Raw genomic sequence first — 12,310 nt, 5'->3', positions numbered from 1 at the left:
CCCACCCAACCCTTCCCAGAAGAAAAGATTTTGTGAGATAATTCAGAACATTTTAAATTTGACCAGATATTTTATAATCCTAAAGGCTTTCCGTGGAAGGGTAAATTAGAGGCTGTAAGCAGGGTTGGTCCCATGTTGATAATTGTTGAAGTCTGAACTGGGTATGCAAAGGCTTATTTACTTGAGTTTTGTGTGTATTTGAGAAATTCCACAGTAAGGATAGGATGAAAAGGGTTGTCCGAAGGGATAGGGAGGAGGAGAAGGTCAGGGAGGTGTTAGAAGCATGGCCTGGACAGCAAGGGGGTTCAGAGTCTATTTTCAAAAGAAGCCTTTTGGAGTTGGTGACGTGACGGGAAGGTAGTTTAATGGCCTCAGCAAACAGGTCTGGGAGTGAGATTGGAGCACAAGGATAACCAACAGGAGGTAGATGACAGCAAGATAGAGAGGGAGGCTGGAGAGGAGGGGCAAGGTGTTGGTGTTATGTTTGAAAGAGAACATTCCAGTGTATTTTTAGATCATGGCATATTCTAGAGAGGATGCTGAAGCCCTGGGAAAAGACACAGGGTGTGTTTGCAAGCCTTGGTTTTCTTGAAACAATGGTGGAAAAGCGGTCGCAAAGACCAGTTTGGCTAATTTATGCAAGTTTCTTGACATCTTATATTTTTAGAAGTGTGTGAACATTTGAGTACATGTGATACACATCCTGAGATGGATCATTTCCATATAATGATCCAATTATGTGCCAGCTATATATTGAAGATTTTATTTCTACTTGTGTACTTATGTGTATGTGCATGTGTGTATGGGTGCCTGTGGATACGAGAAGTGGCCAGCTTACCTGGTGCTGGACGTACAGGAAGTTGTGAGTCATATAACACGGGTGCTAGGAAACAAACTTAGGCTTTCTCCGAGAGGAGCAAGTGCTCTTCACCATGGAGCCACTGCTCCAGCTACCTCTGTTTATATTTTATGTATCTTTTTATATTTTGTCATGCATTGCCCATTGGTGCAAATTTCAGATGACTGTATTAAAATGCTAAGAATCTGCCTTTTTGCATTTCTTAGAAGTATTTTAAACAATGAAAGCCAAATTCAGATTCATGTACAATTACATGCATATTTTCATATAATAATATATAAAATGACACCTAAGCTTTAAGTTTGTACTTCCATGACCAAAGTTGGTAAAAATATGTCCTGTAGAGCCAGGTTATGAAGAAAAACATTAATATTATATGAATAACTGATAGGGAGAGAATATGTTTAAGTAAATGCTTATTGAGGAAGAACATTTGTTGATCACTGTTACATTTATTTTTATTTCCAGCTGTGTTATCTCCTGCCTCACAATAGATCTTTAACATTTACAGCCTCTTTCACATCCTGCTTTCTTTTAATTTGCTTAAAAGGTAAGAGTTCAAGGAATGAAACCTGTTAAACTCAAATTTAAACTTTTTTTTAATGTCAACAGGACAGTCCATTATGAAGGTGGTGCTGTATCAGTTCATGCACGCTCCCTCTGGAGACTAGAGACCCTAAGAGTTGCGTAAGTAGAACTTCTAAACCCAGCCTAAAATTCTGAGGGTATGGGATGGTCAATACCGTTGACTTCCAATTCAGGGTGAGATGGTCCTGTTAACTCCAGCAGCAAACAACATGGAGAACAAAAGTGATATCCAACACTTTGTTCCTCTTGTCTCTTTCTGCCTTTTCTGTCTTAATTCACCAGGTGCAAGACCTAAGAATAGTCTCATTTCATAATTTCATCCAACCTGCCTTTGCCTTTGGTCTCCTTTGCTTTGTAACATCATCTCACCTACACCTGGCATCTTCCTGGCATAAAGTGCTGCTAGGACAGAGTGACGTAAGATTTGGAAGCAGGACAAGTTATTTGCAAGCCTGTCACTTGCCTGAAGTCTGAAAGATTGTGAATTTAAACTTCTAAAGGTGCATGTGGTTATGAGCAGTTCAACAGCTATTTGTAGAGACTATGAACTCTACTCATAAGTATCCTGATACTGGAGTGGGAAATTCTGTATAGTAGTAAAAATCACCACTGTATTCATTACAGCAGTAAGAATTCAGTTGTACATATATGTACACATATTTCTGGTATGTTTAGAAGATATCTAAAGAGTGACTTTTAGTCCATTTAAATACTATATCACAGATAAATGTATAGCTTTAAACTGTTTTAGAAAAAACTACAATATTAGCAAGAACTTTTAAAAAATATTTGGAAGGTTTAGTTTTCATTTAAATGCACTAAGCTGTCAAATTTTCCTATAATATTACACTTCTAAAGGAAGTTATTGCTATAATTAATGTTTAATACAGTTGTCTTTGATATGAATATAAAGTTGATTAAATCTACATAAATAGTAATACTTTTGATAATTATGAAGTTTTATTAGATGTGCATCTATATGCATAAAATTAGGCTGTCAATTATTATAGTATATAAATTAAAGGAAATATTATAGCTACATGTTTAAAGTCATTTTTCTCATATGTAAAAGCTGTGAGTTTCCCTGCAGTTTCTCAGTCTGTCTCTTTTCTTTGCCCCTGGTTCTAAGATGTTTATATATACAGACATGTAGCATATGTCTGTTGATGCTGCGCATAGTGTTTATCCATGCCTCTGTGCACACACATGCAGAGTCATACTCCCACACTTCAATGGCTGCTTCTCTGATGGTGATGGGGTTGCATCAAGGTCTGATTGTTTTATCAGGTGGAGTGGAAGCCACATAAGATGGGGCCAGCCATTTCGACTCCGGCATGTCACAACAGGGAAATACTTAAGCCTCATGGAAGACAAGAACCTTTTACTCATGGACAAAGAAAAAGCCGATGTAAAGTCAACAGCGTTTGCCTTCCGATCTTCCAAGGTAAGACTGGCTATGTCATTTTGGGATTTCTGACCAGGAGTCCCTGCTCTGTTTCCTTGATGTTGGGATCATAGGAAGAAGGAATGCAAAGTGTTTCCATCCCCAGCTTCTCTCCCAGCCTCTCTCATTATCAAGTCAGGTTCTCAACAGGAACCTACTAAAACTAGCCCTGGGATAGCCTGCTGGGTTGATAGTTTCCATTTTTAGTTAAAACATACTCCCCAGTTCCTTCCGAATTTCTTTACCTTTATCTTTTTGAAATATAAAAATACATATTTTTCTTTTTATTAAAATTTTTTTCTTTTTTATTAGATATTTACTTTATTTACATTTTTTACCTCTCCAAAAATCCCCTATGCTATTCCCCCTCCCCCTGCTCCCCCAACTCCAATTTCCTGATTTGCATTCCCCTATTCTCAGGAATCAAGCCATCCCATCACCCATGGTCTCTCCTCTCATTGATGTCTGAAATGGTCATCTATGTAGCTGGAGCCATGGGTCCCTCTATGTGTACTCTTTGATTGGTGGTTTAGCTCCTGGGAGCTCTAGGGAGTACTGGTTGGTACATATTATTGTTCCTCCTGCAGGGCTACAAACCTCTTCAGCTCCTTGGGTCCTTTCTCTAGCTGCTCCATTGGGAACCCTATGTTCATTATATTGGTTGGCTATGAGCCATGGGTATTTTGATCCATTTTCCAATAAGGATCAAAGTAGCCACACTTTGGTCTTCCTTCTTGAGCTTCCATCTGTGAGTTGTATCTTGGGTATATCTTTTGGGCTAGTATCCACTTATCAGCGAGTGCATACCGTATGTGTTCTTTTGTGATTGGGTTACCTCAGGATATTTTCTAGCTCCATCCATTTGCCTAAGAATTTCATGAATTCATTGTTTTTAAGAACTGAGTAATACTCCATTGTGTAAATACACCACATTTTCTGTATCCATTCTTCTGTTGAGGGCCATCTGGGTTCTTTCCAACATCTGGCTAATTATAAATAATGCTGCTATGAACATAGTGGAACATGGAATTATTTCAGTCTTCTTATATCTGCTGAGGTCTGTTTTGTGACAGAGTATATGGTCAGTTTTGGAAAAGGGACCATGAGGTGCTGAGAAGAAGGTATATTCTTTTGTTTTAGGATAAAATGTTCTATAGATATCTGTTAAATCCATTTGGTTCATAACTTCTGTTAGTTTCACTATTTCTCGGTTTAGTTTATGTTTCCCTGATCTGTTCATTGATGAGAGTGGGGTGTTGAAGTCTCCTGGTATTATTGTATGGGGTTCAGTGTGTGCTTTGAGCTTTAATAAAGTTTCTTTTATGAATGTGGGTGCCCATGTATTTGGAGAACATATGTTCAGAATTGAGAGTTCATCTTGGTAGATTTCTCCTTTGATGAGTAAAGTATCCTTCCTTATCTTTTTTGATTACTTTAGGTTGGAAGTCAATTTTATTTGATATTAGGATGGCTACACGAGCTTGTTTCTTGGGACCATTTGCTTGGAAAATTGTTTTCCATCCTTTTACTCTGAGCTAGTGTCTGTCTTTGTGCCTGAGGTGGGTTTCCTGTGTGCAGCAAAATGTTGGGTCCTGCTTGTATATCCAGTCTGTTAGTCTATGTCTTTGTATTGGAGAATTGAATCCATTTATATTAATAGAGATTAAGGAATACTGATTGTTTCTTCCTGTTTTTTTTTTTTGTTGTTGTTGTTATTAGAGGTGGAGTTATGTTTTTCTGGCTTTCTTCTTTTTGGTTTGGTAAAAAAAGATAAAAGATTCATTTCTTGCTTTTTCTAGTTTGTAGTTTCCATCCTTTTGTTGGTATTTTCCATTCATTATCCTTTGAAGGGCTGGATTTGTGGAAAGATGTTATGTAAATTTGTTTTTGTCATGGAATACCTTGGTTTCTCCATCTATGGTAATTGAGAGATTTGCTGGGTATAGTAACCTAGGTTGGCATTTGTGTTCCCTTAGAGTCTGTGTGACATCTGCCCAGGATCTTTCATAGTCTCTGGTGAGAAGTCTGGTATAATTCTGCTAGGTCTACCTTTATATGTTACTTGACCTTTTTTCCTTACTGCTTTTAATATTCTTTCTTTCTTTAGTGCATTTGGTGTTTTAATTATTTTTTTAATTTATTTTTTTATTGAATATCGTCTTCATTTACATTGCCAATGGTAAAACCTTTCCATATATCCCCCCTCCCCTAAGATCCCCAAGCCCTCCCCTTTCTCCTTCCCCCTGCCTCCACATATATGCCTCTCCACCCAACACACTCCCTCCCTCCCTCCCACCCCACCCCACCCCACCCCCAGTTTCCCTTTGTTTGGGCCTCTGTTGAGCCTTTACCTGACCAAGGTCCATTTCTCCCACTGATGCCCAACAAGACCTTCCTCTGCCACATTTTTGGCTGGAACCATGTGTACCCCTTGGTGGATAGTTTAGTCCCTAGGAGTCTTGGAGCTTCTGGGTAGCCGAAATCATTATTCTTCCCATGGGGCTATAAACCCTTTCAGCTCCTCTGGACCATCCTCTAGCTCCTCCATTGGGGACCCCATGCCCAGTCTAATACTTGGTTGTTAGCATCTGCCTCTGTATTGTAAGGCTGTGACAGGGCCCCTCTGGAGACAACCATGGCATGCTTCTTTTGGTATACACTTGTCATCCATAGTAGTGTCAGGGCTTATTGACTGTTTATAGAATGAATCCCCAGTAGGTAGGGCAGTCTCTGGGTGGCCTTTACTTCAGTCTCTGCTCTACACATCGTCTCCCTTATTGCTTCTGTGACTATTTTGTTCCCTTTTTTAGAGAAACCAAAGCACCCTCACTTAAGTCCTCCTTCTTCTTGAGCTTGGTGAATTGTAACTTATTTATTTTGAGCTTTTGGGCTAACATCCGCTTATTAGTGAGTGCATACCATGTGTGTTCTTTTATGATTGGGTTACTTCACTCAGGATGACACTTTCTAATTCCACCCATTTGCCTAAGAATTTCATGAATTCATTGCTTTTAATAGCTGAATAGTACTCCATTGTGTATATATACCATAGATTCTGTATCCATTCCTCTGTTGAGGGACATCTGGGTTCTTTCTATGAACATAGTGGAGCATGTGTCCTTATTACATGTAGGAGCATCTTCTGGGTATATGCCCAGGAGTGGTATAGCTGGGTCCGCTGGTAGTATTATGTCTAATTTTCTGAGGAATCACCAAACTGATTTCCAGAGTGGTTTTACCAGCTTGTAATCCCACCAACAATGGAGAAGTGTTTCTTTTTCCCCACATACACTCTAGCAACTGTTGTCCCCTGAGTTTTTCATCTTAGTCATTCTGACTAGTGTAAGGTGGAATCTCAGTGTTATTTTGATTTGCATTTCCCTGATAACTAAGGATGCTGAACATTTCTTTAGGTGCTTTATAGCCATTTGAATTTCCTCAGTTGAGAATTCCCTCTTTAGCTCTGTATCCTATTTTTTTTTAAATAGGGTTATTTGACTCTGTGGAGACTAACATCATTAGTTCTTTGTATACATTGGATATTAGCCCTTTATCAGATGTAGGGTTGGTAAAGAGCTTTTCCCAATTTGTTGGTTGCCATTTTGTCCTATTGATTGTGTCTTTTGCTTTACAGAAGTTTTGCAGTTTTATGAGGTCCCATTTGTTGATTCTTGTTCTTAGAGCATAAGCCATTGGTGTTCTGTTAAGGAACTTTTCCCCTGTGCCCATGTGTTGAAGATTCGAACCCAATTTCTCCTCTATAAGCTTCAGTGTGTCTGGCTTTATGTGAAGATACTTGATCCACTTGGACTTGAGCTTTGTACAAGGAGATAAGAATGGGTCGATTTGCATTTTTCTGCATGCAAATCTCCAGTTGATCCAGCACCATTTGTTAAAAATGCTATCTTTTTTCCACTGGATGTTTTTAGCTCCTTTGTCAAATATCAAGTGACCGTATGTGTGTGGGTTCATTTCTGGGTCTTCAATTCTATTCCATTGATCTTCCTGCCTGTCTGTATACCTGTACCAAACAGTTTTTATCACTACTGCTCTGTAGTAGAGTTTGAGGTCAGGGATGGTGATTCCCTCAGAAGATCTTTTGTTGTGGAGAATAGTTTTTGCTATCCTCGGTTTTTTGTTATCCCAGATGAATTTGAGAATTGCTCTTTCTATATCTATGAAGAATTGATTTAGGATTTTGATGGGGATTGCATTGAATCTGTAGATTGCTTTTAGCAAGATGGCCATTTTTACTATATTGATTCTACCAATCCATGAACGTGGGATATCTTTCCACCTTCTGAGACTTTCTTCTATTTCTTTCTTCAGAGACAAAGTTCTTGTCATGTAGATCTTTCACTTGCTTTGTTAGGGTCACACCTAGTTATGACATATTATTTGGTACTATTGTGAAGGGTGTCATTTCCCTAATTTCTTTCTCCTCTTGTTTATTCTTTGAGTAGAGGAAGGCTACTGATTTGCTTGAGTTAATTTTATATCCGGCCTCTTTGCTAAAGTTGTTTATCAGCCTTAGGAGTTCTCTGGTGGAAGTCTTGGGTTCGCTTAAGTATACTATCATATCATCTGCAAATAGTGATATTTTGACTTCTTCCTTTCTAGTTTGTATACCTTTGACCTCTTTTTGCTGCCTGATTGCTCTGGCTAGTACTTCAAGTACTATGTTGAATAGATAGGGAGAGAGTGGGCAGCCTTGTCTGGTCCCCAATTTTAGTGGGATTGCTTCAAGTTTCTCTCCATTTAACTTGATGTTGGCTGTTGGTTTGCAGTATATGGCTTTCACTATGTTTAGATATGGGCCTTGGATTCCCAATCTCTTCAAGACTTTTATCATGAAGGGATTCTGGATTTTGTCAAAAGTCTTTTCAGCATCTAATGAAATGATCATGTGGTTTTTTTCCTTGACTTTGTTTATGTAATGGATTACATTGACAGATTTCCATATATTGAACCATCCTTACTTCCCTGGGATGAAGCCTACCTGATTGCGGTGAATTATAGTTTTTTTTTTAGTTTGTTGTTTTGGTTAGTGTTGGTAATGATCTTGCGTTTGCCTTTGGCCATCTCTGGTGTTAGCTGGTCTTGCTGTCTCTATCTTCTCTGTCCTGCTGGCCTGTGTTTCTTACTCCTGGGATTCCTTTTCTCTCCAATGCCCTGCAAACAGCTGGTTCTCCAGGAAGTATCAGGTGATGGGGTCTTTCCTGTGGCAGACTTGGCAAGGGTTGAATACCCTGCAGGCTGCTATTTCTCAAATGTTCTGCTGCTGCCATGTTTCAAATGTTCTGCTGATGGTGGTTCGTGAATGCCCTGCCTCTACCAGTTCGAATGTACTTACTGGTACCAGTTCTTGAATGACCTGCTCCTGCCGGTTCTTGAATGCTGTGCTCCTGCCAGTTCTCTAGAGAGTATCAGGAAGTAGGCTCTTTCCTGTGTCAGAAGAGGCACAGGTCAAATAATCTGCTCCTGCCAGTTCTCCAGAGAATATCGGGAAGTAGGATCTTCCCCATGTCAGATGTGGCACAAGTCTACCACATCCGATGGATGGGGCAGTGGTGATTAACCTGCTCCTGCCAGTTCTCTAGAGAGTATCAGGAAGTGGGATCTTCCCTGTGTCAGATGTGGCACAGGTCTCTAATAGCAGGACCCCCTCTAAGCACAGGCCTCCCAGCAGGTCAAATGCTCCCTTGCAGGATACTGCCCAGCTCCTACTTGCAGAAGGAACCCAGGCAGGACTGTGTTCTGAGCGATCTTTCATTCTGTTGTTTCCTGCATACCTGGCTGAGCTGGTTGCTTTGTCACAGGCTGGTGTTTTAATTATTATGTGATGGGAGGAATTTCTTTGCTGGCCAAATCTATTTGGAGTTCTGTAGGCTTCTTATATGTTCATGGGCATCTCTTTCTTTAGGTCAGAGAAATTTTCTTCTATAATTTTGTTGAAGACATTTACTGGACCTTTAAGTTGACATCTTCACTCTCTTCTATACCTATAATCGTTATGTTTGGTCTTCTCATTGTGTCCTGGATTTCCTGGATGTTTTGTATCAGGAGCTTTTTGCATTTTGCATTTTCTTTGACTGTTGTGTCAATGCTTTCTCTGGTATCTTCTGCATCCGAGATTCTCTCTTCTCTTGTATTCTGTTGTTGATGCTTGCATCCATGACTCTTGACTTCTTTCCTAGATTTTCTATGTCCAGAGTTGTTTCCCTTTGTTATTTCCTTATTGTTTCTAGCTCTGTTTTTAGATTCTGGATGGTTTTGTCCAATTCCTTCACCTGTTTGGTTGTCCTTTCCTATAATTCTTTAAGGGCTTCTGCCTATTCACCTGTGTTCTCATGTATTTTTTTAAGGGAGTTATTTATGTCCTTCTTGAAGCCCTCTATCAGCATTATGAACTGTGGTTTTAAATCCAATCTTGCTCTTCTGCTGTGTTGGGGTATCTAGGACTTGCTGTTGTGGGGGAATTGGGTTTGGATGGTGCCATGTTGCCTTGATTTCTGTTGGTAGTGATCCTACATTTGCCTTTCAACATCTGGTTATATCTGGCACTAGTTGGTCCTGCTGTCTCTGGCTGGTGCTTGTCCCTCCTGTGGGCCTGCAAGTCTGTCTCAGCTTCCTGTGTGACTGACTGGCTTTCCCCTGGCACAGAGTACTTTGGCCCTGTCCAGCTCCTGGGTGCAGGTGGGGCCCTGGTGGACCCTGTCCCAGCTGTTCTGACACTCTGGTGTTCCCTATGCTCCTGGCTGCTCAGTCACAGGAGTGAAGATGGCCTAAAAATATTTTTTTCTCAATAATATATCCAGATTATGTTTTTTCCTCTCTCTACTAATTCCAAGTTCCTTCCCCACTCAGCTCCGATTCAGACCCATCCCCTCTCTGTCTCTCATCGGAAAATAAAAGGGCTTCTAAGGGAAAATAATGTAAAATAAAATAGCAAGATAAAACAAAAATTAACACAGCAGAAAAGGACAAAACTCAGAAAGAAAGAGCCCAAGAAACAGATACATATGAGGAAACCCATTGGTTTGCACTCCCATAACAACACTAAACTGGAAGTCACAATGTATGTGCACAGGATGTAGGGTAAAAAGGGAGAGAAAATGTATGAATACAATTTTTAAAAAATATATAGGTATTAAAAAAATAAAGGAAGAGTCCTGACATAACATTATGAGACAAGAAACCCCCAATGATGCCACTGAGATCCTTTTCTGTTGGCACCTACTCCTGGATCCACAGCCTACCCTTAATAACAGTTTGATTTCCCAGCGAGACTACCCTGGAGGAAATTAAATTTTCATTTGCAAGTGGTTATCAATTGGAGATAGCTTCTGAGCTAGGGATTTGGCATGTGTCCATTTGACTTTTTACTTCCATGACTCCAACTGGTTTAGACCTGTGCATGCTGCCCCAGTCTCTCTGAGTTCATGGGAGATTTGATCATGTTGATTTAGAGGGTCTTCTTTTCTTGGTGTCTTCCATTTCCTCTGGCTCTTACATTCTTTCTGCCTTCTTTACCACATGGTTCCCTGAGCCCTGAGAGGAAAGATTTGGTGGAGAAATTCTGAGTGTTCCATTCCCTGTATATTGTCTGGCTGTGGATCTCTGTGTTTATTCTCATCTGCTGTAGGAAGAACTTCTCTGATCATGGTGAAGCAAGGCACTGATCTATGACTATAGCAGAATGTTATTAGGAGTTATTTTATTGCTACTTTAAAAAAAGTCAGTATTAGTTGGTTTTACATTAGGTGACTGGGTTATTTGGTCTAAGATTCTTAGGTCACTTAAGCAATGTTGGATAGATCAATGTTCCATCTTTTAAAGTGAGCCTTAGGTTAAATCAGTTATTTGTTGGTTACTCCTATAAGTTTTGGATCCCTGTTGCACAAAAGATATCTTGCAGGCAGGACAGTATTGTAGACCAAAGGGTTTCTAGACACACATTGGTATTTATGTTTCTCTTATGGTAGCATGCAAAATACCCAACTGTCCCATAGATGCCAGCCCACAGGGGTGAAGGCTCTATGTAGGAACCAGCTTGACTTCTCCATGTTCAGTAGGTTGTGTTGGTGTTGTCTTCAACAATAGTGTCAAGAGGTCAGTTGGTGGGGTGGACAACTTGTCTCATTCCTGCTTTTAATGGAATTTGTAAGAATTATTCTCCATTTAAATTGATCTTGGCTATGGTCTTTCTGTTAACTGCCCTTATTATGTTGAAGTATGCCCCTGTATCTCTAATCTCTCCATGACTTTTATTATGAAGGAGAGCTAGATTTTTTCAAAGGTGCATCTAATGAGATGATAATGTGTTTTTTCTTTCAGTTTGCTGATAGGGTAGATTGAACTTATTTATGTATGTTGATTTATCCCTTATATCCCTAGGATAAGGCCAATCTGATCATGGCAAATGATCTTTTTTAAACTTTCTTGGATTTGATTTGCAAGTATTTGAGAATTTTTGCATCTATGTTCATAAGGGAAATTAGTCTGTAATTCTCTTTCTTTGGGGGTGGTGTTTTATGTGCTTTAGGTATCAGAGTAACTGTGATCTCATGAAATGCATCGGGTGGCGTTTCTTCTGCTTCTATTTTGTGGAGTAATTTGAGGAGTATTGGGATTAACTCCCTTTTAAAGTCTGATAAAATTCTATGCTAAGACCACCTGGCCCTGGGGTTTTGTTTGTTTGCTTTGTTAGCTTTTTGTTTATTTGGTAGAGTTAATTGCTGCTTATATTTAATGGGGGATTGTATGTCAGTTTAAATTGCTTATCTGATCTTGATTTAACTTTGGTAGGTGCTATATATCAAGGAAATTATCAATTTCTTTATATTTTCAATGTAGTGGAAAGTAGGTTTATTTAGTCTTTAGGATTCTCTGGATTTTCTCAATGTCTGTTGTTATGTCTTTATTTGCACCTCTAGTTTTGTTAAAATTGGATATTCTTTGCCTTTTAATTTATTTGGATAAGAATTTACCAATTCTTGAATAAGAATTTCCTGATTTTTCTCAAAAAAAATCAACTGTTTCACTGTTTTTTTTTTTATTGTTTTTATTTGTTTGTTTTGATTTTGTTGATTTCAGCCCTGAGTTTGATTTATTTTATTTATTTATTTTTTTTTTTGCTGTCTACTTAGGATGTCAGGGTGTTATTTCAGTTATCTTGTATCTGTTGAGATTTGCTTTGTATCAAACTATGTGGTCAATTTTGAAGAAAGTTCTCTGAGCTGCTGAGTAGAAAGTATTCTTTTGTGTTTGGGTAAAATGTTCTATAAATATCTGTTAGGTCCATTTGGTTTATAACATGTTAGCTCCAGCATTTCTCTATGTAGTTTTTGTCTAGATGACCTGTCCACTAGTGAGAGTGGGACTTTGAAGTCATAGACTATCAGTGAATGAAAGTGAAT

General features: G+C 39.1%; 1 protein-coding gene across 1 annotated transcript in view; it reads left to right on the top strand.

Moving 5' to 3' along the window:
- Ryr2 (ryanodine receptor 2) overlaps positions 1-12,310 on the top strand; it is a 466,338-nt gene that overhangs the window by 113,505 nt on the left and 340,523 nt on the right. Inside the window, exons 11-12 of the mRNA XM_052156653.1 lie at positions 1,472-1,546; positions 2,735-2,891. Coding sequence (XP_052012613.1) covers positions 1,472-1,546; positions 2,735-2,891 — 232 coding nt within the window. The remainder of the gene's footprint in view (positions 1-1,471; positions 1,547-2,734; positions 2,892-12,310) is intronic.

Source organism: Apodemus sylvaticus, chromosome 14 (assembly GCF_947179515.1).
Source record: "Apodemus sylvaticus chromosome 14, mApoSyl1.1, whole genome shotgun sequence".
NCBI classification, from domain to species: domain Eukaryota; kingdom Metazoa; phylum Chordata; class Mammalia; order Rodentia; family Muridae; genus Apodemus; species Apodemus sylvaticus.
The sequence above is the reverse complement of the archived record's forward strand: the minus strand, read 5'-3'. Positions and strand labels throughout refer to the sequence as shown.